Source organism: Pygocentrus nattereri, chromosome 10, assembly GCF_015220715.1.
Source record: "Pygocentrus nattereri isolate fPygNat1 chromosome 10, fPygNat1.pri, whole genome shotgun sequence".
NCBI classification, from domain to species: Eukaryota; Metazoa; Chordata; class Actinopteri; order Characiformes; family Serrasalmidae; genus Pygocentrus; species Pygocentrus nattereri.
Window position 1 is genome coordinate 8,485,367 of NC_051220.1, and position 27,134 is coordinate 8,512,500.

The window sequence follows — 27,134 nt, forward strand, 5'->3', positions numbered from 1 at the left end:
ATACCCCATTTCAACCCGAGATGCACTACAGTGCCCAGCATGCACTGCAACAGTGTGCATTTTGACCCCCTTCCCCAACAGCAATCTATGGGCCAGGAGTTACACAAAACGAACAGATGCCTGGCCTCTATTTTAAGCAAATCGGCAGTTTATAAAAAGAAAATTTTATTTTTAATAAATATCCAGTGCCTATTTTGCTGTTGCAGTTTTGGCATGTTTTTGTTTAAGCCATAAACAATGGCCAGTAGGGGTCATGGCAAAATGTTAAGTAAAAAAATTAAAATTTGCTTAGGTTTTAATGTGGCCTTTATGAGTTGGACACTCCTACTCTAGAAGAAAACAGTCAAAACCAATCATTTAAATAAAGCCACAACTTTATTTCCGTCTCTTTAGAAGCATGGATAGGACACAAACACGTAATAATACTTTAAACTACAGACAATTCTATCAGGTACCGTTACCAGTCAATAATTAGCAAACATCAACAAGCCATTACACGCCAACTGCACGTCAGACATTCTTCTAAAAAGTGACACACCACTTACTACACATCCACATATCTACATTCTCCTGAACAATGAAAGCTCCAGACACACTGAGAAAACACTTCCGCAACAGTTTGTTTTTTTTAAAGGTGTTCCAGAGAAGGCCGCCAAGCTCAGAGGAAGGCATCGCACCACTCGGTCAGACACTGCGAGCAGGAAGCGGCCTGACGTGCGTTTGCTCCACTGGTGTCCTTCAGCCACTCAGCAAACAGCTCACGATCCTTCCTCAACAGCAGGAACTGACCCAACACCACGAACGCCTGCAGACAGACTCATATTAGCAAGTGATGTCAGCCCTAATATTCCAACTGCCCCTTCCCTAGATTTCACATCGACACCTTAAATGACTACATCTTAACCATTTCATTGTTCGGAAATTTAGAAAAGTCAGTGGAACGATCTCAATCAGCTACGACTACTGCACTGGTTTGGATCATGATCTTAGAAGGGTCTCCGGTACACCATCTCTCATCAACCTAACTCAAAAAGGGAAATATGCTGATATTTGTGGAGACCACTTAAAAGGATTCTTCCCCGGACAGAATCACTGTACTTTATCAAAGCCTTGCTCCTCCAGCTTCTTCCCCAGCACCTCCCCAATCCCAGACAGAGCGGTGACGGGTTTGTCCCCCATGGGTTCAGCCACGAAGTCTCTGTGCTTCTGGGAGGTGGTTGACATTTCAGGTTGTCTTGTGATCAACACCCTCTTGAAGCTGCTGGTCTGAAATACTCCAGCTTGTTCTCTAAAGGTGACGAGATGAGGCAAAACCTGTTAACTCACATTAGCAAAAATGAAGGCCACACATGGCAGTAAAAACAATGCAGTGAATAAGGATCCTGGGTCACCTGCATGTGTACATAGGCAAATTACAAATCAAGTCATCAGACTGTCCTGGTGGTGCATCCCATCTTGCCCAATTACATTAGTTGAGTGTGATGGATTGTACCTCAAACTAGAAACCAGTCATGTCACAGAGTATTTTCCAACAGAATATGCACACTTCTACTTAAGTGTATTGGTGAGGAAATTAATTAGGGGTGTAACAATTCATAAAGTTCATGATTCGACACAGAGGAAATAAGGAACGGCTGAAAAAAAAACTGCATCCCATTGCTGTGGCAAACGGGGTATGAATGTTATGAAACTGGAGGGTAAAACGTAGTAATCAGTAAAACTAACTAAAAATAATTTTAAAAAACTAAAACCTGATCCGTCACTTCAGTTTCAAAGTCCGATTGCATGTCGAAATGTTCCAATATTGTTATTTTGAATTTAAAAGTCACTTAATGTTTCTTGAGTAACACCACCACCAGAGTCCTTTGGTGACACATGACAGCTCAGCATTTAGACAAATTTCTCTAATACAAGGAGATTTCACTTAGACTTCATCTATTAAAATAAAAAGACAATATAAGCTTTCTGTAACACCATGGACAAAATTTCCAAGGATGAGATCGTCGTCAAAAATAAAACGAGGTTTAGACATTCAAGTTATTTTAACATGTCAGATCACTTTAATGCATTTTACAGTTTAAAACAAACTTCCTGGCAAACTTCACATACAAAAATTACTAGCTACAGTATCTAAAAAGTCACTCCTGTGACAACTTTCCATGCACAACACTGCTAGAACACTAAAATAAAACATTAGAAAGAAGAATAAATCACTTTCTTAACACTGTCCAATTGTCCCAGAAAAAGAAATGTCCAATTTCTGTGGTTTGATCTTATTTTCCACTTAATGTTACTTAAAGGTTTCCATTTTCAGTTTATTAGGCTTATTAGAACATTTAACATGAGATAATAAAAGGACATCTGAAATAAAAGCTGTGCTTTGTCCCAGTTTAATGCTTCAGCTACAAGCCATGTTAGGCCTATGCGTCTACACTAGCCACACGCTAATCACAAAGTAATTCAATGCAAAGCGTTTCAGTATTACAGCCATAATACGAATTAATCTATTCCATTCCACTTCGGTCCCACACACCAAGCCCTTTTCCAAAACTGGATTAATTTCATTCTGTGTGGATTAAGCTGCTGGACCGCTTTACTGTTGGTTTGGAGCTTCAGCACTTTGTCAGAACAAAAGGATCCAAAGAGAGAAGAACAGAGACCAACAAACTTCAGGTCCTCTGCTAAATGTACAAACACTTTCCACTGCATTCCTGTAAAAGACGTTCTTGGGGAGCTTTCAGACCTGAAAGCCATTGATTCACTGCTTGATTCATTAATCCATTACAGTAAGGTCACATCTACTTCAGCCTTGCTTTAAACAGACCTAACCTCCTAGAAAGAACTAGTATAGACCAGCATGCCTGGTCACCAGCAAAACCAACACATGGATGCTGGTATGCTGGCCAAGCAGCATGACCATGCTGGGGTGACCAACTAAACCAGAACCGGACCAGCACTAAATGCTTACTGGTCTGGGTACCCACCTCTGACTTCTTCTAGAAAGCAGGCCTTGCTGTAAAGGGCATCTTTGCATCAACTCATCTTGATATACCTTCAAACCCAAGTGCTAAGATATTAATGATAATGATTTCAACTTCTAGTCCTGATTCTCTTACCCGTGCACGTGTAAGTCCTTGCAAACAGCCTGACCAATTAAGGCCTCTGTCTTTCACTTATGAGCTCCTGCTTTGTGTCCACACCTAAACATCTCCCAATCACGTTGCCACAGGCAGATCAAATGGGATGGATTTGCAAATGCAAGTGGAATCAGGTTTATTTTGATGAAGTGTAAAAGGGTGCTGATTTCCACGCTCTAACACAACTGCAAACCTGGCAGTTAATGGATGAGATGAATCAGGTGTGTCTGAATCGCGAGTCGGTTGAATAGGTTTGAAACATATAGGCCTATTCGGTACCTGAGAGTAGTCGTGTACGTCCAAGTACTTCTGTGGTCCTTTTTCTGATTATTTATACATTACTCGACTACTTACATTTTTGAACAAGTTTCTCCCCAGTAATTAAAAGATCTTAACTCGCTTTTCCCTCTATGCGTCTTTCATTTCAGTAGCCTGCACTGTGAAAATATGCAAACTGGGTCTAATCGAGCTGATTCCAGGCCTGCTGCCAACCCCAGCCTATTTGACGGACATCTCCTCAGCCTATCAGAAAGCGTCCCAGAACGTCGCTCGCCAATCAGATCAGTCAGGGGTCGGCTCTAAGCCCCACCCAATCTTGATTCTTCAGGAAGCCCAGCTCCGGGTGGAGTGATGCGAAGTTTGATTCAGTTTACTGAACCGATTCCTTTGAGCTGGTCGTTGCTTTTCTTAGAAAACGTCAGTAAACTTTCCATAAAAATAAATGGCGGTTAGTCATGGCATCGATGTTAAATCATCAAAGTTAACTTCGCTGAATCACTGTTCGAACACGACGCAGATTCTTTGAATCAAGAATCAACAGATTGAACTATTAATGAAACATCACTAAACGTTTAGCAGCACGCTAACAGAATCCACATCAGGGTTTAACCTCTGGAATTTTCTTACTACAATAGTAACAACAGAGCCTTTTCAACATACAGCAACGAGGATGAAGCTGTTTTCCTATTAGCCAACCCTTGTTCGGATTTTCCCGTTCCACCTTAAAAGGTGTGGCAGTTACTATAACAACGCCTCAGGCACCAGAATGTAACTCCTGCACCATTTAAGGTGGAACGGAAAATCTGAAGAAGACACTCACTTCGGCTTCGTTCTCCAGCAAAACCCGAGACAATTCGGCCTGCAGCTACACTTTTCAGTCAGTTTTATACGTAAAAAGAAAAAATAGTCACAAAGTCAATCCGCGAAAAGAGTTCGATTCGTGAATCGGCTCGTCCGAGTTATCGAAAAGAGCCGGCTCAAAAGAATGACTCGTTCACACTCCAGGAAGCTCTGTTTGCTCGGAGGTGGAGTGAGGTCTTCCTCCTGGCCGTGAGAAGCTCTCCAGGACCTCCGCCGCACTCCACCACTGTTTTTCCACTGGAGATCCAGCCATGGCAAAGCCGCTGAGTGACCACGACCGCCGGAAGCAGATCAGCGTGCGCGGCATCGCGGGTCTTGGCGACGTCGTTGAGATCAAGAAGAGCTTCAACAGGCACCTCCACTTCACTCTGGTGAAGGACAGGAACGTGGCCACCCCACGAGACTACTACTTCGCTCTCGCGCACACAGTCCGGGACCACCTGGTGGGCCGATGGATCCGCACCCAGCAGTACTACTACGAGAAGGACCCCAAGGTGGGCGTGGTGGTGGCCGCCGTGGTGGTTTGCATATGCTGGGCATTGAACCAGACTAGTGCTTCCCTAGGCTTTGGGCTTGGAGTCCAAGTGCTTTACACATTTGAGTGTTTTCCTTGATTTTATACACTTATTAGCTCATTATCAACCCCCCATTGAGGCTAAAGTGGGTGTTTTTGCAGGTGGACACTGAAAAGTGCCGGACAGAGGAAGTGTAGGCCTAGGACCAGGAACCCCTAGCAGTGTATTAAACTTCCATGGAGTTTCCACACAATAGGTGTCAAAAATGTAATCAAGCCAGACTAAAATGTCCTTTTTTTCTAGTACTCATTTAAAAATGGTTCTTCAGGGGTTTCTTTAGTAACAAACATGGTTCCATGTAGAGCCATGAAGACTCAAATAACCCTTTGCATGGTTGAAAAGTTCTTTGCATCGTGTAACTGTTCTTCAGACTGCTGGAGAATGTGCAGATTCTAGTTCCATCTAGAACCTTTTCTGTATAGCACCAAAAATATTCCAGTGTTACAAGCTCATCGCAGTAGAAGAACCCTTTTTGGTGCTACATAACCTTTTCCGAAAGCTTCTGTATAGAACTACAGCACTCTGTCAATCTGAAGAACCCTTTCATGATGCAAAGAACCTTTTAACCATGCCTAAGGTTCTTTAAGTGTTCATGGTTCCATGTGATATTTACCCAATTACACTTAAATTCTGTCGTTGACAGAATTTCCTGTTTTGTCGATGAGGTAACAAAATAGAAAACACCCAACAAATGTCAGAAAAGTAATGTTGTGATAATCGGAAAAGTATGTTGTGATATATATCGTGATGATTGATATCACAATAATGATAATTATTGTTATATTGCACAGCTCTACAGTATAATACACAAGCCAGTCAGAACAGAGGCAATTTATCCCTCAGCATCACTGCAATTTGCATGCCTTCAGGGTTTTCGTCCATTGTTGTTCTCGCACTACAATACCCAGCATGCATTATGCAAATACACCATACAGCCTTAGGTAAAACCCTTTTGCAATAAAGCCACAGACTATATGTGTCTGTATGTCTCACAGACTTTGGACCTGCTTTCTGCCACGTCGAATCTGTGAAGCCGGGCATTTAAAACGCGCTAATGAGAAGGGCACTGCAGCTTGACCACTTCCATGGTTAATACTGAAACCACACTCAGCACGTTTGCCGATGAATTGCGTGCCTTACTTTGAAAGACTTTTGATTGTCTAAAGTATGATATTTTATTTTTGGCTAACTCCACGGGCAAAGTGTGCTGGAACCTGCATCCCAAGCAGCCACGTTATCCCCCCCTTATGGCCTTGATCAGGGGACGGCAACAATTTTTGTGTAAAAAATAAAATAAACCCTCTACAGTAAAATAAAATGATCTAAAACGCTGGGGTTCATGTAGCTATATCGGATAATTCACTGATCTTTAACCCTGAAGGCTGGCATGCAGGCTGCTGGTACCGTATCAGCGCAGACAACAGTCTCGTCTGGCTGGTAGCAAATGAAACGGCAAAAAGAGATTTAAGATGAACATCGATAATTTGGGGAAAAATGTACTTATTGCGTTTATTGTCACTCCAGCTGGTTTCCTGATACGTTTAATCTGCATCAAGAAAATGACACACTTAAAAAGTCGCGAGTGTGAAGTAAGCCTCTCGTTTGCCAGCTTCTTGTTGAAATTTTCCCGTTCCACCGTAAATGGAGCCTGAAGTGCCAGAATGTATTGTCTGCACCTGTTAAAGTGGAACGGGAATTAACGAAAGGCCTTACAGCCGTGTCAAAAATCAAGCATTGAGGGACATTTTACAAGAAACTGTTCTACTTTTGTGGAAAAGTTTCCTGTTAGAGATGTGAGAGAAGCAGCTATAGCTGAGCTAAACGTTAAAGCAGAGCAAAATACGTCTGTGTTTTTGTTTATATTATATAATTGTTAGCCTAAATGAGCACATACTGAGACATATTTAAAGCCAAGATGGTAAAATTGACATAAAATCTTGTGGCTCCCAAGGTGGTTTGATTTTTATCGAAGGGACAAAATTTCTGTTCTTAACATTTGGGTTGCGACTTGTGGCCCAGACGAATGGCCGAGTTATAACCCTATGGCTCTGTGGATTTTCTTGGTAATGCCTAAAGAAAAGTCTTTTTAGATTTAGATTGGGCCAAGAAATCCCGACCGAGATAAACATTTCAAACATCCTGCCCCCAGAATCCCACTCCAAACCTAACCCTAACCTGCCACCTTCAAGATGCATCATCAGAAGGGGTGTTTCCTAGTCTTTGAACTGGACAGTTTCACTCTATTAGACTACCACAACACTGCTGTAGGAGGCGAGTTGGCAGGTTTAGAACAGATTCAGCAGTGATTCACTTTTTCATTTTGCCTGCCGTTTTGTTGTAACTTTGTGTTTCTTAATCTTGCTGCTAGAGTTCCCCCCACTTGTAGGGTTTTCCTGCTTTACCACACCCGACAGCTTATCTGCTCATGACTACGCTCTGCATGCAGGTTAATGTGCAGATCATTGTGCAAGAGCTGACCAGGTTTCCCTATTGAACACTGCAGTGACATGTTCCAGAGCATGGCATGCAAATGATATGCATATCACAGGTTTTACAGCCTCATTAGAGCCTCCAGACTGGGCGGGTGGTGATGCTTTCAAGTTCTGATTGTAACGCGTTTGCTGTCCTTAGGCTTTCACAACAACTGCCTTCCTCTGATAGCCTTTTTAGGCCCAGTTGTGAGAGGAAGCTTTCACTTTTTCTGCAGTTTCATAACTGCATTGAGCTGCTAAATTTCCTCCCTCGCTCATTTGGTGTTGAATTGTACAGCACAGAACAGCACAAGCATTCAGAAAAAGGGCATGTGCTGGTCTTCTTGAACGAGAAAAAGGGCTTGAAGCTTAATATATACTAAATAATCATATTTTAATTGCAAGATTGAGAATAAAATGAAATGTTTTCCCCAAATTGTTCAGCTCTGTAATGTACTATATTGATTATATTATTAATTTATTATTATATTTTCTTGATTAAAAAGGCTGGTTTATATATATAGATAGATATAGATAGATAGGTCATGACCCCCCACAGGACCACCACAGGGAAGGTATTATTTGGGTTTTGGATCATTCTCAGCATTGTAGTAAAACAAGTTTGTGTGTGCTGTGTTGGTATGAGTGGATCAGACACAGCAGTGCTGCTGGAGTTTTTAAACGCTGTGTCCACTCACTGTCCGCTCTATTAGGCACTCCAGCCTTGTCAGTCCACCTTGTAGATGTAAAGTCAGAGACGATAGCTCATCTGCTGCTGCGCAGTTTGTGTTGGTCATCCTCTAGTCCTTCATCAGTGGTCACAGAACAGATCCAGTTTCATACAGGGAGAACTGCTGCTTCATTGAGAAGGGACAGCAGGGCATGAGCCTGTGTGCTCATATAAAGCAGCATGTGCTGGTGAAGTCAGAGTAGCCTGTACACTTTGTCCATGTGTAAAGTCTCGTATGGCTATTAATAGAGCAGTTTGACATACATGTGCTCCTATGGATCAAGGAAGTCAGTGGAGTTCTCCGAAACGGAACCATGGAGGAGGTTCTCACTGTAAACACAGCTCAACACCATCGGTTTCTCTAGAGCACCACAAATTTAGTCTGAGCTCCTGTTTTGATGGTACACACTTAAAAAGATGGTTCTTCACAGGTTCTTTAGTAAAGAAAATGGTTCTAAATAGAAGCCTGAACACTAAAAACCTTTTGCATGGTTAAATGGTTCTTTGTATCATGAACAGGTTCTTCATATTGATAGTGTTTTATGTAGTTTTATATATATATAAGCCTTTTTGAAAGGTTTGACTTTGTTACAGTAGAAAAGCCATTTTACATTGTCCATGTTTATGAACCATCTATAACCATCTAAAAGCCCTTTTACATTGTCCATGTTTATGAACCATCTAAAAGCCCTTTTACATTGTCCATGTTTATGAACCATCTATAGCAAACTCTGTTTAACCATTTAATGGTGCAAAGAGTGCTATAATCATATAAAGTGTCCTTTGAGTGTTCATGGTTCTATGTGGAATTATTTTCTTTATTAAAGAACCATCATTTTTAAGAGCGTAGGGCTGAAACATGAATGGTTTTTAAAGCAAAGCGATTTAGCTTAATAAAGCAGAGCCTGTGAACGAGCTGGTTGAGGAGTTGGACCAGTCAGAAGCAACGATACATCCGTGTTTTGTATATGTGACGGAACAACCATCTGGTAGTCTGATGACGTAGTCTTGACACCAGAAAAAGTGGATATTCTGCTCTTGGCCAAAGAAACAGGCCTGGAAATTCATTTATAGAAAATTGCGATTTCAGAAAAATTCAGCCCTAATTCATTAAGCCCTAATCTCACAGGTTTCCAAAGATATAGTTGATAAACAATCATGCTTGGTATCTGAAATTTCCTTTTTTAGTTTTGTGCTGGAGCTACAAGGGAGAAAAAATGTAAAAAGAACCGATACTAACTCTATGTAACCCAACTCGCTCGTACGTTCTGATATTTACACAGTTACATTTTTAAAACATTTTATTTTGGTAAAATCTTTTGTACATCACAAATGCACTTGGCTAAATGGCAACTATTTTGGATCATGTTGGCATAAACTTCAAAATGGGTGCATATTTTTCAAGAATCAAACATTTCTCAGTTTCAACATTTGATAAGTTTTCTTTGTACTATTTTTGATGAAATATAGGGTTTAAATTAGGACTGGGTGATAAAACAACAATAATAATTATCACGATATACTTTTTCCTCGATTGATATGTACACACTCCAACATTTTAGCAAAAGCCCTGATGGCGTTTTCTACTGAAAGGAAAGCGACATTACTCTGCTGTCATCAGGAGAGGGCACACTTACGAGATTTGACATTATGGAGGGAGCCACGAGTGAAAAAAGGGTGGCCAAATATAGTTTAGCCACGGCTGAAACGTGGAGTTGTGTGTTCCGTGTATAAGTGGAGCGACTGACGATCTGTCCTCCTGTGCGAGTGACGAGATACGTGGCACAGTTAACTGTACTGTCCTACAGCAAACTCTATCCTAACATCCTAACAAGCTTTAACAGCGCTCACAAAGTCATATTTTAGTAGCTACTAGTGCATTCCCGAGCAATGAAGGTGAAAGAAGTGGGCTCATGTTAGTTACAGCCCTGTTTTAAACGAAAGTAAACTGAGGAATCTGTGAGGCACTGGAGCGCGGGAGAGCGCCATCTTTCCAGGCTAGCTGTTTTTAGCAGCTGGCTAACTTGAAGCAGTGCTCCGTCACTCGTACCACACGGCGAATTGATGCTACCGTAGATCAAACAAGACACAAAAGCACCGCTTTCAGCTTAAACATACCTAAAATGAGGACTCTGTTTGTCTGGTGTTGATATATTGCGGTTCACCCCTCAAACTTAAGCGATAGAATTGAGAAACCCAGTCGTTGCTAGCTGGAGTTTGAACGCTGTGATTTACTCTGACATAGATGTAGTAGGAGCGATGGCGGTTATCCGTCACTGACCTACCAAGCTTTGCTGTTCGTACTAAGTTGATGTTGAGAAACTAAACAGTTTAGCGCTGTTGTTGGCCACTTGTTTAGCATTTGTAACGGGATAGCTGAGCACTCGTCACCAGACAGCTAAAAATCATCTGTAATAAATTCCAAAAACTGCAGCCGTGCTTTTCCAACTAGGAAAACAGGCACTTTCTCCCGCTGTCCCATGACCGAATTGTGGAAGGTTCCACTGTTTGGCGTGTTCTGACCGTAAAGGGTAGTTTAAAACAGCAATTAAACACCCAGTAGCAAAAAATAAGCCTTCAAACTTTTATCGGGATGTGTATCGATATCGAACGATATGAATTTTATTTATCGTGATAACATTTTTGGCCATATCGCCGGGCTCCAGTTTAAATCATTTGAACATCATTGCATTTAGTTTTCATTGACATTTTGCACAGCGTCCCAACTTTTTTGGAAAAGGGGTTGAATAAACACGGACAAACATTAACAGCTCGGCTCAGTCAGAGGCAGATAAGTGATTACTTGGGCATGATCCACTTCTTCATCAGCTTGTTGGCTACATTAGCTTTGTTGCTCCAGTTCAGAAACTTCATATGTCAAGCATGTCTTGACTAATCAGCAGCATTTGGGCTAAAGGGGTGGGGGTGGGGGTGGGGGGGCAGGGCTGTAAATGAGTTTTCTTCAACTTTAATCTGCAGTGAAATGCACAGTCATTGTGAGGTCAGAGCTAAATGGAGCTCTATATGCTGCAGAAAGGCCTGGACTGCAGCCAGACCCCCGAGCAGTGAGCTCTACATATCAGTGCCTTCATTCACACTAGTTGATCTAAACAGGGTGGAGCTGAAGGCCACCTGTCTTTGGGTCTCTCACCTGGTGAAAATAGGACTTGTTGGGCGCAGTAGGACATGTTGAAAAGCAAGGGTGCACGTTATGTATCGTTCACCAATAAGTAGGAACATATTAATAAAACTCATCAGGTCACTTTCAGCTGATAATTACAACGTCTATCTTACTTATAACTCAAACCTCACGCAAAGGATAAAATCGTACAACAGAATTGCATCTTCAGCAAGAGGGAAACTCGCCAAAGCTCTAATGCAGGGGTTGACAACATGTGGCTCTTTTACTGCCCTGTTGCGGTTCCACAGCAGAATTAGATGTTTAGGTAAAAATCAAATAATCCTCCATTACGGTAAATTAAAGCTGAACGTTCCAACACAGTTTTTTAGAGTTAATGTAGAACGGCACCCTTGTAAATGTACCCTTTAACCCTGAAGATCAGCTGCAGACAGTTGGTCACCATAGCAACACACACAACAGCTGTCGAGCTTGTAGCCAATGAAACGGCTAAGAGAAAGATTTAAGATGAGCCTCGATAATTATGAATACAAATGGGCTTCTTCGCATCTCATTCCAGCTGGTTTCCTGATGTTTAATCAGCTATGAGAACCTTTCAAACACTGAAAAGTCACGAAGCTGAAGTCAGTTTCTCATTCACCTGATTTGTCTCATTCCACCTTAAATGGTGCAGCAGTTACAATCTGGTGCCTCAGGAACCATTTAAGGTGGAATGGGGAAATTCGAACAAGAAGCTGGCAAATGAGGAGCTGATTAAAAATCGAACATTTGAGAACTTTTACAAGAAACTCTTCTACTTTTGCGGAAAAGTTTCCTGCCGGAGATGCGAGAAAACAGTTATAGCTGAGCTAAAGCTTAAAGAAGAGCAAAGTAAAGTCTTGTTTTTTTTGTTGTTGTTGTTTATATTTCTAGCCCATGCTAGGATATTTGAAAATACTGAGGCACATTTACAGCCAAGACGGTAAAACTTTACTTCACTAAAATGAACATAAAATGTTGTGCCTCCCAAGGTGGTTTGAAGTGGGGAAATAGAGTAAACGGAGTTAACTTGAAATTTTGAGTTCATTAAACATAAATAAGTAAATAAATGTCAAACACGGTTATTATTCTCCTAGTAACTTAATTTTGCAAGTTTAGAGAACTCAACGTTTTCATTTTGTTTAAAAATTAAATGTTTTACAGTGGAGCTCACCAAGAAATAATAGAAACTAACAGCGCACTAAGTAGCTGCATAGCTACCTAACTGATCAATCGCTGGACAAATTTAGGACAAAATTCAGGTTTTAGTGTCGCTGCTACGATGATTTTTACATTTTTTAGCTTTGCAATGCTTTTGTTCATCTTTTTGATGAATAGTATGTCATACAGTGCCAGAAACCACGTAATCGAGTCTGTTAGAGAAGAACTCGCACAGTTTGGCTGATTGTGTAACTTTGTGGGACGTTGTCCATTTCATTACTTGCTAATTTGCTCCTTTGTGTAGAGAGCTGGACCACAATGCAGCGCATTACTCTTAGCTCAGTGTTAAACTAGCGGCTTGTTGACATTGCTTCCTATTTTACAGTCGGCGTGTTTAAGGAAATGGGCTGAGTGTGAAGCACTATGTACTGTCACTGCCTTATCAGTCAGTCAGCTCAAAGAACGGAGAACCGCAGAGCTGGAGCATGCTCAGTGGGACTGATGGGTAATTTGAGACAAGGCCTTGGTGAATGTGTATCATGTCTCTTTCCTAGTTCTGCTGCATGTTTAACTCAAAGAGAGGGAACCTCAAATATGCAGTAATGCACTCCCTGAAGTTCTGTTCCCAGACAGTTTAACTAAATTATGATGAAATAACAGGTTCTAGATATTAACTGAGTAAGTGTGGAGTGTAGACCCCAAAGTGCTGTGGAATTATTTTGGGGAAAATGTCGATGCGCACACAACAGTCTAACTAAATTGTACTAAATTGACTAGCAGGTTCTAGATATTAACTGAGTAAATGTGGGGAACAGAACCCCAAAGTGCTGTGGAATTATTTTGGGCAAATATTGATGCACACGAAGACTGTCTTAACTAAATTACACTGAAATGACTAGCAGGTTCTAGATATTAACTGAGTAAGTGGGGGCTACAGACCTTAAAGTACTGTGTAATTAATTTGGGGAAAATGTTGACACGCACAAAGACCATCTTAGCTAAATTACACTGATATTACTAACAGGTTCTAGATATTAAGTGAGCAAATGTATAGTACAGAACCCCAAAGTGCTGTGTAATTATTTTGGGGAAAATGTCGACGCACACAACAGTCTAACTAAATTACACTGAAATGACCAGCAGGTTCTAGATATTAAGTAAGTGAGGGGTACAGATCCCAAGGATCTGTGTAATTATTTAGGCAAAAACATTGCACACATGGTCAGTCTAACTGAATTACACTGAAATGACTAATAGGTTCTGGATATTGACTGAGTAAACATGGGGTATGAACCCCAAAGTACTGTGTAACTATTTTGGTGAAAATGATGATGCACACAAAGATGGTCTAACCTTATTACAGTGTTCTAGATATTGATCAAGTGTGGGGCACAGATCCCAAAGTGCAGTGTAATGTATTTTGGTGAAAATGATGCACACAAAGACAATCTAACTAAATTACACTGAAATAACTAACAGGTTCTAGATATTAAACTTACAGCCTTGCAACTCAATAAAGGTGCAGTAAGAACCATTGCTTACTTTTAAAGCCCAGTTTCAGTTCTAGGTAATGAACAGGTACATACTGTATACAACTCTTTGTTCTTTTGTTCTTTTAATGTGAAACTACCTGATACATTTTAACCAAAGTAAACTCACAGTACTGTGGAGTTTGTACCATACACTTACCTGGTTAATATCTAGAACCTGTTGGGAATTTCAGTGTGATTTAGTTTAGACTGCCTTGAAACTTAGTTATGATACCCTAAGTAATTAGGTAGAACTTGAGTTTGTGCCTCACACTTATCTGCTTGATATCTAGAACTTAAGGGACTGTAAAGAAAGTAGATTTCCAGTGTAAAAAGAGTGTAAAAATGCATCAGTTTATATGGAATATTGATTATTATTATCTTTATTCTTTATTCATATTGCTCTCGATGTTCTGCTATGCGATGTCGACTAGAGGAGGATGGGTTCCCCTTGAGTCCCAGCTGTTCTCAAGGTTTCTTCCTCTTGCTATGAGGGAGATTTTTCCTCGCTGCTGGATTTTGGAAAGAAGCAGTTTTCCCTTAGAAATCAGACATATCCATCACAATTTAACTGCATCAATCTTGGAATGTTGGAATAGCACTAAATTAAGCTTGTGTTCTTTTTTGGACCAAAGTTAAAAAGTTATTTTTCAATGTAAACATCCCAAAAAGGGCTTGGTGTATTGTTTTCATTGGCTGTGTTCCTCTACTGCAGAAAAAGGTTCCTCTAGTCATGTCTGTGTATTCAGTATATGTTTGAAAATTAGGTAACACTTTATTTGAAGACTACCTACATAAGGGCTTTATGACACATTCATAAGCACTGAATAATGTGTTTATGAAGCACTACTGGAACATTTATTAAGTGCTTATGTCAGTTCTCGCAACCTGACATAAGATGTTTTATGAAATAAATGACATTGTACTGACATAATAAGAATAAATGTTGAACATATTTACAGCACTAAACATATTTAAACCCTATACATAATTGCATCAATCATCTTATCTATGCCATGGAGCAAAGAGGGGGTGGTTTCCAGGCATATTTAACCTGATATCAGTACAATGTCGTCTTAAGAATGCTGACATAAATACTTATGTATAGTGTTATAAATATGTTCTGTAAATATGTTCAATGTTTATTCTTATTATGTCAGTACAATGTCATTTATTTCATAAAACATCTTATGTCAGGTTGCGAGAACCGACATAAGCACTTAATAAATGTTCAAGTAGTGCTTCATAAACACATTATTCAGTGCTTATGAATGCGTCATGAAGTCCTTATGTAGGTAGCCTTCAAATAAAGTGTTACCGAAAATTAAGCGGAGTTGTACCAAAACAATCAAATTAAAGTGAAACTCAAGAAGTGAATAGAAAGTATATTTACACTCCTAGTGATGCAGAACTGTGTTCCTGTGTTAGACAGTATGCTTTGTGTGAGTTTACTAACTTGGCAGTTAAGTATTACTAATCCTAAACTCTGCTTTTACATTGCATATTATGATTGTCATATTTGTGAGAGAAATAATAATGTGAGTTTTTTTGACAGCATGTTATACGTCAGCTGGTCATCCGAAACTGTTACAAATGGATATGGATCTTCTTTTCTGTCTTACAGCGTGTCTACTACCTTTCTCTGGAGTTCTACATGGGCAGAACTCTGCAGAACACCATGATCAACCTGGGCCTGCAGAACGCCTGCGACGAGGCCATCTACCAGGTAAGAATAAGGAAATACTTACAACCACTGAGACATTTACACACGCTTCACTGCTCTGGAGGGGGTGGGGTGGTGCATCATTAGAAAATGCTTGTTGCCCTTCCCATTGTATGTAAATTTCATGATGGATGGACCAAAATAAAAAGTTCCATGGGCTTGCATTAAAAGCAAAATATGTTGTTTTTTTTCTTCTCCTGTAAAGTTCTCAGTTTGGAGATACAAGGTTTTGTTCTGACGGCAGCGATATCTTACCATTGAACGTAACTGTGTGTATGGTGTGCTAGATACTGTATCAAACATGGTCTTTAATTGGCCAGGGTGTATTTTGGTTTGTCCATCTGAATCTACATGACCAAATCGTAAGGCACATTATTCAGTAACTGCATGAAGTAAATTATTTATTATTTTGTGTAAAGGTTCCCCTCAAATGAACAGAAAATGTGTTTTATGATCACACATATTGTTATATACTTACAATTTACTGCTGAAAGCCAAAAATCTTTTTTTTAATTTATTTATTTTTTTAATAACAATCATTTTTACAGAACAGATCACTGAAGATACACCATCTGTTTATAGTTTGTGGGAAAATGGGTCGACTTTCAGTAGACCAAAAAAAATGTTCAGTTTAAAATTGCATCACCCATCTATTTGACTGGAAAGAAGACCTCATGACACCCACCTTTTGAATGTAGATAATATCCACAATATGCTCAGAAAACCCTTAATGCTGATCATGATAACAAAAAAAAAAAAACATTGTCATATTGCCCACCTCTGATTGCAGATATTGTGAGTGTTGGTTGAATTTAAAGTAGACAATTCCTGGAGTTCCTGCTAGTTGCTTAGGCTTTTGATATTTTAGCTTGGACTGGATCTTGAAGAGCTGGAGGAAATAGAGGAGGATGCTGGACTTGGGAACGGTGGACTGGGGAGGCTTGCAGGTAAAGGAAGCAGTTTTATCTCAGTGCTGAAATGTTTGTATCTCTAAACCTTTTACTCCAAGATTGCACCTTTAGATGATGTAATGGGTCTCTATCTATCCATCTAGCTTGTTTCTTGGACTCATTGGCGACGCTGGGTTTGGCGGCATATGGTTACGGCATCCGCTATGAATTCGGAATCTTCAACCAGAAAATTTCTAGCGGCTGGCAGGTACAGCGGAGGCAGCTTCACTGTTACTGTTTGATTGGCTAAAACTGTTCGGGTCATTGGTCTACAGGAGAACTGTTGGATACTTTTGTTTTTGTTTGCATTTTTTTTTTTGACTGTCAGGTGGAGGAGGCAGATGATTGGCTGCGCTATGGTAACCCCTGGGAGAAAGCCCGCCCAGAGTACATGCTCCCTGTGCATTTCTATGGTCGAGTGGAACACACAGAGGAGGGGCCAAAGTGGGTGGACACCCAGGTGAGCTCATCAGGATACGGATGTGCGGCTCAAGGGTTCTTGATCGCGTTCAGACAGATATTGTAAACTTGAAATTTGAAAGCTGTCATTTGGATAAAAATGGACAAATATGTTGCATAGATAAAAGAGCAGTAGCTGCATTATTGAAGCCTGGATATCGTCTGTGTTTAGAGATAACAGTAGACACATTTACATGCAGCCTAATAATCTGTTAATAATCCAACAAATAGCTCGCTCGGAATACAATATATCCATGTACACACCTCAATCAGTAATGGTCAGACAGAATGAGGCCTTTCGGAATACAGTTTCTATCCGATTGAGTGAGGTTGGTAAACCTGTAAATAATCAGTTCAATACCAGAATAATATCTGTGTAAACACATGTATCTGATTACATTCCCAATCGGAAAGTTGAAGTACGTTCTGCACATGCTGATAGTGAAAGTTTATAACGTTCAACATGGCGGGAGCAGAAATTCTGCAGAGAAGACAAAGTTTATGATTTGAGCTTTAAAACAACAGCGGTGGGACGAGCGTCCAGCTTATGCGTCTCAGAACACGACGTCTTCCTCTCGGCCTTCTTTAATAAATACCTGTGAAGCACGGACAGCATTTTAAAGTAATTGAAAACACAAGCACTGCTCACTACTGCTCATCTCTGACTGGATGTGATGCTTGTTGTCATGGTAGCATCTACACTAATCAGTTCTCTACGCATGCGCATGTGCATGTTAACAGAGATTTTTATCAGATTGTTGAGTAGAGTGAGCATAAACACCTCAGTCTAAATCTATAATCAGAATGTATTCAATTGGATTGGCAAAAAGCTTTGCATATAAACACAGCCAGTGTGTCATACAGTGTAAGAGACCACATAAGCAAGACTCTTAGAGATTACCGAACACCTCTGCATAGTTTGAGGCTAATGTGTGATGATTTAGACATGCAATTAGCAGCATGTGTAATCTTTTATTAGCTGGTAGCTAAATTAACCTTGTAGCTCCACTGCAAAACTTAAGAAGCAAACTTGAGACATCAGACATGTCTTGGCTTACTGAGTAGATTTTGGATAAGATGAAAAACCTGAGTAATTTGATTAACACACTTCCTCTGTGAACCTGTTCAGTGGAATTTGGAGAGGTTGCACAATATTGGAATTATAAGCTCATGAATCATATTCTCTCTCTCTCTCTCTCTCTCTCTCTCTCTCTCTCTCTCTCTCTCTCTCTCTCTCTCTCTCTCATATATAGGTGGTGCTGGCGATGCCGTATGACACTCCTGTCCCTGGCTACAAGAACAACACAGTGAATACCATGAGGCTGTGGTCTGCTAAAGCCCCCAATGACTTCCAACTGCAAAAGTGTATGTACACAAAGTGCTGTATCTTGGCACTCATGGTCCCAGTGCAGTGATCACTGATGCCACTTGCTCGGGTTTGGGTTCAGATCATCATTGGCACACTTTCACAGAGCTTTAGCTTGCTAATAAGCGTTGTTAGATTAGGTGAGAATGTAATACTAGATACGATGGCATTTTTCACATCTGTAACAATATTTATTATTAGTATAATTTTGGTTTAATTGCTGATCATGATCAGCATCCACACCCCCCCCCCAACCACACTGAAGTTCCTCACACTACTGCTGACACTCTAGAAATGGATAAAACACTTATCGACTGCTGAAACTGCAGAACTGTTCCGAATGTTGTTACTCTATAGCAAGGTGCCCCAATACGTCAATCCGATCGCGCGGTGTACATTGGTAGATCGCACCTCATGATAACAGGCTATCAAAGTTCAACGCCGCCTTACTACTTCGGGAAGTGGACAGGTCAGCGAGATTGACTGATGTGAAATGTGGCCGCTGTCTCTTTGATTTGCTGCTTGTTACCATATCCAAGTTAAAAAAAGTTGCATTAAAAAGTTTCTAAGCTTTTTTAAAGGAAGAGGCTAGCCTTTCTTTTTTTTTTTGATGTGGATAATGACCTGTGCACTGGAAAATTTAGATCTCAAGCCCCAAAAGTATGGGCACCCCTGCACTATAGTGTATATAAAGTTAATAGAGTGTGAACCTGAGAGAGAACGAGCACAAGAACGGAAATGTTTGAGAGTGCAGAATTTAGATAAATATAACAAAAATATATCTACCCCATACATTAATTACGTTCAGTGAATGAAAATAATTGGCAATGAAATTAGCTTGTACTCGTGATGGCTGTTATCTTGCTGTAAGTTGGAGTAGTAATGCGATTAGAAGGTTGATTTATTAATAAGTTATCACAGCTTCTCAGGAGTCAGGAATGTAAAGTTGCACAACCAGTGATAAGCAGCCCATTAAAGACAGTGAGTGGTGGTCTGGTTACCATGGACCCTCTGTGCGCTACAGGCCCAGTGCATTTGCCCCTCTTGAAGCACCTGTAGTTATACACTACATGTACATATTAGGTTTGGGACCTGAGGACTAATTTCCCATTAAACAGCTTTATAATTACATTAGGAAACTGGGAGTGCAGGCTTTTCAGTTTCATGCAGAAAGAGAGCAAGAGAGAGGGGTTTGTTAAGAAACTTATTTCCCTCTGCTATGCACTGTAAATACTAGTTTCACCGCATTGATTCCCCCCTTGCTTCAGGTGAATGTAACTGAAAATGAATACCTATGTGCTTTGGGACTTCAGGTTACCTCAAAGTGACTCGCTACAGTAAAAAAATGAGCTAAAATGACAAAGTTAACTCAAACCTCGAGAGAAAGTTCCTCTGATCCTCATCTACGACTGGTGTGCAGTGTTTTCTGTACACATTGTGTCACAATGGTTCGCTGAATTATGAAAATGCCGCTGTAACGACAAAACATCTTGATTTTTTTTTTTTTATGCGGAAAGCGTATGGATGTGGCTTTGGAAATCACTTGCAGTCTGAAGCTTCTCCAGTAGGGAGCGCTAAACATGTCATTATAGTGCCAGATGAAGTAGTTCTAAAAAGACAGGGTTACTCAGTATCGTAATTTGATGTGAGTTTTATTAAAGATTTTCATTAAAACAGTTAATGTTAAAAAAGCATACAAGCTAAAAAATAAACTTAAAGTTGGTCAGGGTTGGCAGTGGGGTGTTATAGATGGACCTTCTAACTAGAAACTGTTGTGCTAATTATTTTTAGATATCACCCAGGCCTAGTACACATAAACATGCACACTTTCACCCTCTTACAAGTGTCAGGCATTCGTCTCACCCTCACTTCCAGCCTTGTTCTGGCCTTTCTCCACACTGCGTTCCACTCCGCTGCTGTTACTGTGTCCTCTCTGCTCTGTTTTTGGCTGGAGTGCTTTTGTCAACCTCTGATAAGCTAAACCTTCATTCACACTCTTTGCTTTACTTTATTCAGTTATGATTGACAGGGACGGTGCACATTTATTAACATTTCTGTAACCGTGCCAGCGTCGTCACGAACTGCAAAACCCATTCATAGGCCTCTCATTGGTCACTTCCCGCCCTCAGTTTCAGTATGACCTCACACTAGGCCCAGGAAAAAAGAATAAAATGTGCTTCTTGCCGTGAATAAGAGGAGTTAGCATGTTACAGTCCTGTCACTTCTTGTTAAAACTATAGATTGCAAAAACTTTTAAATTGTAGTCCATCAATCAAGACATTTTTAGCGCCAGAAGTTTGGGGCTCCGAAGCTGTAGATAAAAACTAGTGAAGGCCTACAATGACTACTCAGCACGAGTGGTAATAGCATGTCATATTGGTGGTGGGCGAAATGATGATATTTCATCATTGTTGTGATTGATTATGCTGTTGTTAAGTTATGCTTCTTCAGCATATTGTTGCTGATGTTGATACTTAAAGAACACTGAACTGTTTCCTGCTTCATTACAAAGAGAGGCTAATTAGCCCTATTGAACTGGATTTACTGCTGTGCAGTGAATACATGTTGAGTTTATTTTATAGTACTGCACTATGTAAGCTTGTGGGATTTGGAGACCTCTCTGGTGGGAATGTGTAATTGCGTGCAATGGGTAGAAGAACATTTAGTAACACTGAAAAAGAATTCAAAGAACTCGGACAAGACTTGGTGAACCTGGATGTGAGTGAAATAACTACTGTTGTCATATCACCATCAGCACAATGTCCATTTTGAGAGTATTTGAGACCTAAACATCGAGCCAGAGCTACTTTCTGAGTCTGTGTGTGACGTTAATGCGTAAAAATGTACAATGTAGTGTAAAAAAGCCTGAGTTTATTCTCAGGTTTAACAACAATCTTACATGGTGCAGTTTTAAATATGACGCTGCTTTTTTCAGTTCCACCTTAACTTCAGAAAATCTGTTGATGTCATACTACAAACATGGACAAAAGCATGAATGAAATGCAGGGAGGTTTTACTCTTTTTACCTGTGTGATTTACTTTAGTCCATCTTTATAGAAAACAGCCAACTGGGCTTCCACTATTTGTAAGCCTTGTAGCTGCAGCACAAAATATACAAATGCAGAGGGTAAATTTCTGTGAACTGTCTAAATCGCCCAACTAGTGTTTTTTTTGTTTTTTTTTTATTTAAATATTTATTTTATTGGCAGACAAATCAGGTACACAAGCACAAAAAACAATCAGATTTTACAGAAGTCCACCTTCACTTTTTCGCTTTAATCCCCCCCCCACAACAGTTGCCTTTAAATGAGATAAACATAGCACAAATATTAAAATATAATCAATAAAATGTAACACCCTTAGAAGTCATGTGTATTTATAGGTAAACCAAAAAGGTGGTCAAAGAATAAATAAATAATTAATTAATTAAAAGAAGAAAAAACAAACAAACAAACAAAAAAAACCTCAATTGTGCTAATATTACTGAAGGTTAGAAAACTGATCACATCTGAGTACTACGGTAATCTTATAGAACTTTTTGCAGTTTTGGGCTGGGGAGGTCCAAGGACCCAACCATCAGGAACAGTGGTGCATCTCCATCTTATTCTGGAGGAAGTACTTGCATATCAGAAAAATAGGTTAACAAGGGTTAACAAGGGGTTCCAAGTGTAATAAAATTTTTTAACTGCCCCACCAAGAGTATATTTAATCTTCTCCAGGTGTATGTGTAGCATGAGTTTTTGCAGTCATTGCGCTGCCTTAGGAGGTATGGATGACCTCCAGTTTAGAAGGATCTGCCTACGTGCTATCAATGACGCGAAAACGATTATCTTCCGCTGTCTAAGGGTAAGATTATTGATATGATCTGTAACTCCAAATACAGCAATTTGAGCGCAGGGCTCGACAATCAAGCCACAGATTTTTGAAAGAGCATCAAACACAGCAGCCCAAAACGCTAATAGTTTAGGGCATAGCCAAAACATATGACATAAGTCCGCTGTATTTATAGTGCATCTGAGGCAGCCACTGTCAACGTCAGGATATAAGGAAGACAACCTAGCCCTACTCCAATGTATGCGATGGAGAACCTTAAATTGCAAGAGACCCAGTCGTGCACAAGAGGTGCTGTGATTAACTCTCTCTAAATCACTGCTCCACACATCTTCAGGGGGATCTCTACCCAGCTCTGTCTCCCATTTAACTTTTATTCTGTTTATGGAAGTGTTATTTATAGATAGAATTATTGAATAGGCATTGGAAATGAACCCTTTAATGTTGGGTAAAATTTCTAACAGGTAATCTACTTGGCTTTTCTGGGGGAGATCAGGGAATGCCACACTATGAGCCCAAGCAAAATGCCGGACCTGAAAATACCGCCACAGATCCGATCGACCAAGACTGTACTTGGTCCGCAAGTCCTCAAAACAGGCAAAGATCCCATCCATGTATAGATCACCAAATTTAGTTAGTCCATTGTTCTGCCAGGTTATAAAGTTTTGATCCAGTTTAGCTGGAAGAAATGAATTACTGTTGCAAATAGGGCTTTGAATAAGCAGAGTCAGTCTAATTTTAAAGTGCTGTCTAAATCGAGTCCAAATTTTAAGGGTACCTATAACCACAGGGTTAGATGTGTAATTTGTTGCCTTAAATGGTAAATGGGACGTGGCCAAAGCATGCAATGAGGTCCCTTTGCGAGATTTAGACTTATTCACACCAGTCGTTATCCTGAAGCTAGTAAGAGACTTTATGTAAATTGGAAGCCCAGTAGTAAAACATAAGGTTAGGTAATGCCAACCCTCCGTTAATTTTGAGCCTTTGAAGAAGGTCCTTCCGAATCCTAGGTATCTTTCCATTCCAAATAAATCTTGAAATTAATTTGTCAGTCTGCTTAAAAAATGATTTGGATAAAAAGATAGGAAGGCATTGGGACAGATATAAAAATTTTGGAAGAACATTCATTTTAATGCCGTTTACCCTGCCAGCTAAAGTTAAATGCAGGATACCTCAAGTGCTAAGATCAGATTTGAGTTTGATTAAAAAAGGGCTTAATAAAGGATCTGACATATAAACAACAAGTTGTCTGCGAATAGTGATGCCTTTTGCTCGACTCCCCAGCACGACACACCCCAAAATGATCGAATTGACTTCAACATTAAGGACAAAGGCTCTGTTGCCATGGTGAACAGAAGAGGGCTTAATGGGCAACCCAACTAGTGTTTTAACTAAATATATTCACGTCCATCCTGTGCTGCTTGAATCTGACCGTAGCCTGAACTCCAGTGTCCACTCCTTGCAGTTTCATGGATAATTTGCCTGTGAATCCAGGCTCATGTATGTGCTTTCCTGCCAAATTATATTGTTGCACAGAAAGTTTTCTAGGAGGACTTCACTACAGAACGTTCCACTCATTTGCTCGCAACGGCCCCAGAGTAATGAGTTTAAGGCAGTGTGAAGTGGTTGCCAGAGCAAGGCTTATCTGTGTGGAATACTAACTAGAGGTCCTGGGCCAAAGCCATGCAGTCACACCACTTAGACAGGAGAGGATCTGGCAACCTGCCAGCGTAAACCAAGCATGTGCTTCTGATTAAAGAATCCGAAAGTAATAAAAAAATAAAAGAATCCCTCAAGTTAGAACTTCTCTATTACAGCAATCAACTTTATGCAGTTTAAAGGGAAGTTCCACTGATTTTTATTTATTTATTTATTTATTTGTGCACACAACAGTGGTTAGGATGTACACAGCATCATGCAGAGTGGTTAGATGTGAAATGGCTTACTGTGGAGAAACTCACAGACTCTGATTTCTTTACAGTGATTGTGACGGGAACCAGGGGTTGCCATGTCTACAGCACAAATATAGCCATTTTATTTACCATCCAAAACAGCCAGTGAACCCACCTGTCTTGTATGTAGTGTTAATAATGATTAAATAGTATCTTTTTTTTTTTTTTTAAGGGACTATTTTGCCTCACAATGCTTTGCATGTATCCCTCCGGCATGACTGAATCGAAAAAAATACATTTTAGGCTGAAACCCTCTCATTACTGTTGTAAAACGGTGTACTCATAACCATGTCCTGTAATAACTGACTATGAGGGAGGTTTCAGAGGTGGACGTCGTGCTCCCATCGCCAATTCTGACACAGAGCATTTCACACCAAACCACTCTGAATGACTGTTTACATCTTCACCATTTAAGTATGCAGATATTTTAAAAATATGGGTGGAATTCCCCTTTACAGTCTGACTGTATTGAAGCAAAAGGCTGGATGTACATTTTGCTGGCTGGCTGTTATTAATATAGTGAAACAGAGAAGAATTTGTATCATTGTTTGATTTTTCTCTCCTTTCTCTGTAGTTAACGTTGGAGATTACATCCAGGCTGTGCTGGACAGGAACCTAGCGGAGAACATCTCTCGAGTTCTGTACCCCAATGATAATGTGAGTAATCACAGTTTTTGGCACTGTTTTGATGATTGGAACGCTGAAGGGTGATTTTTCTGTTCTCACGAGTGTGTACAGTCATAGTCGGTATTATTGGCGACAGGATGTTCTGGCATCTTCTGAAAGTAGCTGAAGCTGGGCTGTAAAAATGCACCTGAAGGTGACAATTTAACTGCATGGTTTTTATAATGTTATAATGTGTTATAATATGCAATAAGTTAAATTCATTTTTTTCCTCCAAGATAAAACGCTCAGGCTATTTTCAAATGCTTTACTGCATTCGAAGAGGCAAAATCCACCATATACACACAATATGACCACTTCACAGTGACTGAACTGTGTATTACTGCGCCCCAGCACGAAAAAAAGCCCTTGCGCTGTTAATGGAATAATCTTTGACCCTCATGCTGCTCACATGTATACTGATGAAGTAAGAACCCATTTTTGGTTAAACTGAGGGGCTGGTGACTTATGTTCCTAACTAGACTGGTCAGCTAGCTAACAGGCTAATAAATAGCAAACATGCTAAAAAAAAAACTCCATCATTAATATCGCACACATTAACGGCAGAATGACGCTTCAAGTGCCCATGTTTCTGTCAGCAGTCGTGTCAAACTCCGGCTGAGTCCCAAACGGCTCTGTTCTGCTTAAATAGTGAGCTAGCTAGGAAAATTTTGAAATTCTCTCCTCTATAGCCGAATCATTTATCCGGTGTGGATCTGTCCCAAATGATTATTAGTGGTATTTTGCTGTGTTGTAGTTCAGGATCCAGTATTTGAATTCATACGTAGTGCACTATATAGGGAGCAGGGAGCCATTTGAGATTCGGCACCACTGTGGGAAGAGGTGCGCTGCTGGATTGGTGCTAAATAAGACTTGCAGTGGTAATTTGGTGACCAAAAAGTACTTTTAAAGTGAAAGTTTTTGTATTGAACAGTGCTGTATTATCATATTTTCACTGATACGTGACAAAAAGTTGATAAGTTCATGAAATTACCGTAATATACAGTGGTTATAGAGGCCTCAGTTATCAGTCCATGGTTGCTTGGCAACGATACTGTACTCTAAAGGAACTACATTTCTTGGCGGAGTACTTCTTTATGCACATTATTATTAGTAGAAACTCAAATTATTTTCTGAACAATTGTGCATTTTATCATATTTGATGATGGCTGCCGTATAAAAGCACTTGAGGCTGTTGCTGTGATTTTATTACACTGAAGGGAGTTTTACTCATGCCTAAGAACATCTTTCCCATGATAAAATCACAGTAACCCAGAGCCTTTTGTGGCTTATTGCTTTAGTAATATGCAATAAAGTAAAATCTGGGTTTTTTTTAGTTATTTTTAAATGCAAGAATCTCAAAAAACTGGACTGGTTTTTACTGTTTTAATGGCACTGAGGTGTAAATGGCTTCTTCAGCCACACGTCTACATTCGGTTTATTAAAAAATATTCTGTATTGTACCTTTTTATAAAAATTTTGGTGAAATAACATTATTTTGTGAAGAATTATTATGAAAAATCTCATTTGTTTATTTCAGAAGCAGCAAAAAATACTAAACTGCAGTGCAGGCCTGGGAGAGAGAGGGGTGTCAGAACAGTAGTGAGAGAGAAAGTTTGTGTGCGCACACTTAAGCAGGTTCTGTAGAGATGCCCTTATAAGGAGGGAGGATTAAAGTCTGGTAACTCACTCGACCACAAAGCGCTGCAGTTGCGCAGTCACACGTCTGGGAGACGTGCACATGTGCATGCGTGTGTTAGACAGATGTCTATCTGTTTATATACGTTATCAAATATATATATATATATATATATGTGTGTGTGTGTGTGTGTGTGTGTTTTATATGTGTGTATACATTCATGCATATAAAAATAAGAACTATTATTTAAATCATAAAGTACATTTATTCATTCTCACTCCAAATATATAGAGAAAGCAGTGACTGGGGTGAATACTAATAATAATACATATGGGGAAAAATGTTTTGATGACTAATTATTAAAAATTAATAGAATATTAATAAATAAAAGGAGAAAGTTTGAACAAACTAAGTTAGCTTGACAAAGCTGTCGCTATAGTAACCCAGGTGGTTGCTAAAGTGTTGTTAAGCCATTGCTATGGTATCCCAGGCAGTTGCTAAGGTGTTGCTAAGCAGTTGCTATGGTATCCACCGTTGTTGCTATGGTGTTGTTAGGACGTTGCTGTGGTATCCCAGGCAGTTGCAAAGGTGTTGCTGAGCAGTTGCTATGGTATCCACAGTTGTTGCAAGGGTGTTATTAAGCCATTGCAG

The 27,134-nt window shown here is 40.0% G+C and overlaps 2 protein-coding genes across 4 annotated transcripts in view; one reads left to right on the forward strand and one right to left on the reverse strand.

Annotated features, from left to right (window-relative positions):
* Positions 1-356: 356 nt before the first annotated feature.
* LOC108431661 (barrier-to-autointegration factor-like) lies at positions 357-3,544 on the reverse strand. Of its 3 annotated transcripts, none has more exons than XM_017704961.2 (3): positions 3,417-3,544; positions 1,099-1,288; positions 357-805 (listed from the first exon to the last, which is right to left on the reverse strand). In XM_017704961.2, the coding sequence occupies exons 2-3, from the start codon at positions 1,222-1,224 to the stop codon at positions 659-661; spliced, it is 273 nt and encodes a 90-aa protein (XP_017560450.1). In that variant the 5' UTR covers positions 1,225-1,288; positions 3,417-3,544; the 3' UTR covers positions 357-658. The 3 variants fall into 3 exon arrangements, with proteins under 3 accessions (XP_017560450.1, XP_017560448.1, XP_017560447.1); XM_017704959.1 differs by lacking the exon at positions 3,417-3,544 and adding an exon at positions 3,117-3,342; XM_017704958.1 differs by lacking the exon at positions 3,417-3,544 and adding an exon at positions 2,985-3,110.
* A 984-nt stretch (positions 3,545-4,528) lies between these two features.
* pygb (phosphorylase, glycogen; brain) overlaps positions 4,529-27,134 on the forward strand; it is a 36,729-nt gene continuing 14,123 nt past the window's right edge. Inside the window, exons 1-7 of the mRNA XM_017704955.2 lie at positions 4,529-4,771; positions 15,525-15,626; positions 16,492-16,570; positions 16,678-16,781; positions 16,902-17,033; positions 18,286-18,397; positions 24,756-24,838. Of these exons, the coding sequence (XP_017560444.1) occupies positions 4,529-4,771; positions 15,525-15,626; positions 16,492-16,570; positions 16,678-16,781; positions 16,902-17,033; positions 18,286-18,397; positions 24,756-24,838 (855 nt within the window). The remainder of the gene's footprint in view (positions 4,772-15,524; positions 15,627-16,491; positions 16,571-16,677; positions 16,782-16,901; positions 17,034-18,285; positions 18,398-24,755; positions 24,839-27,134) is intronic.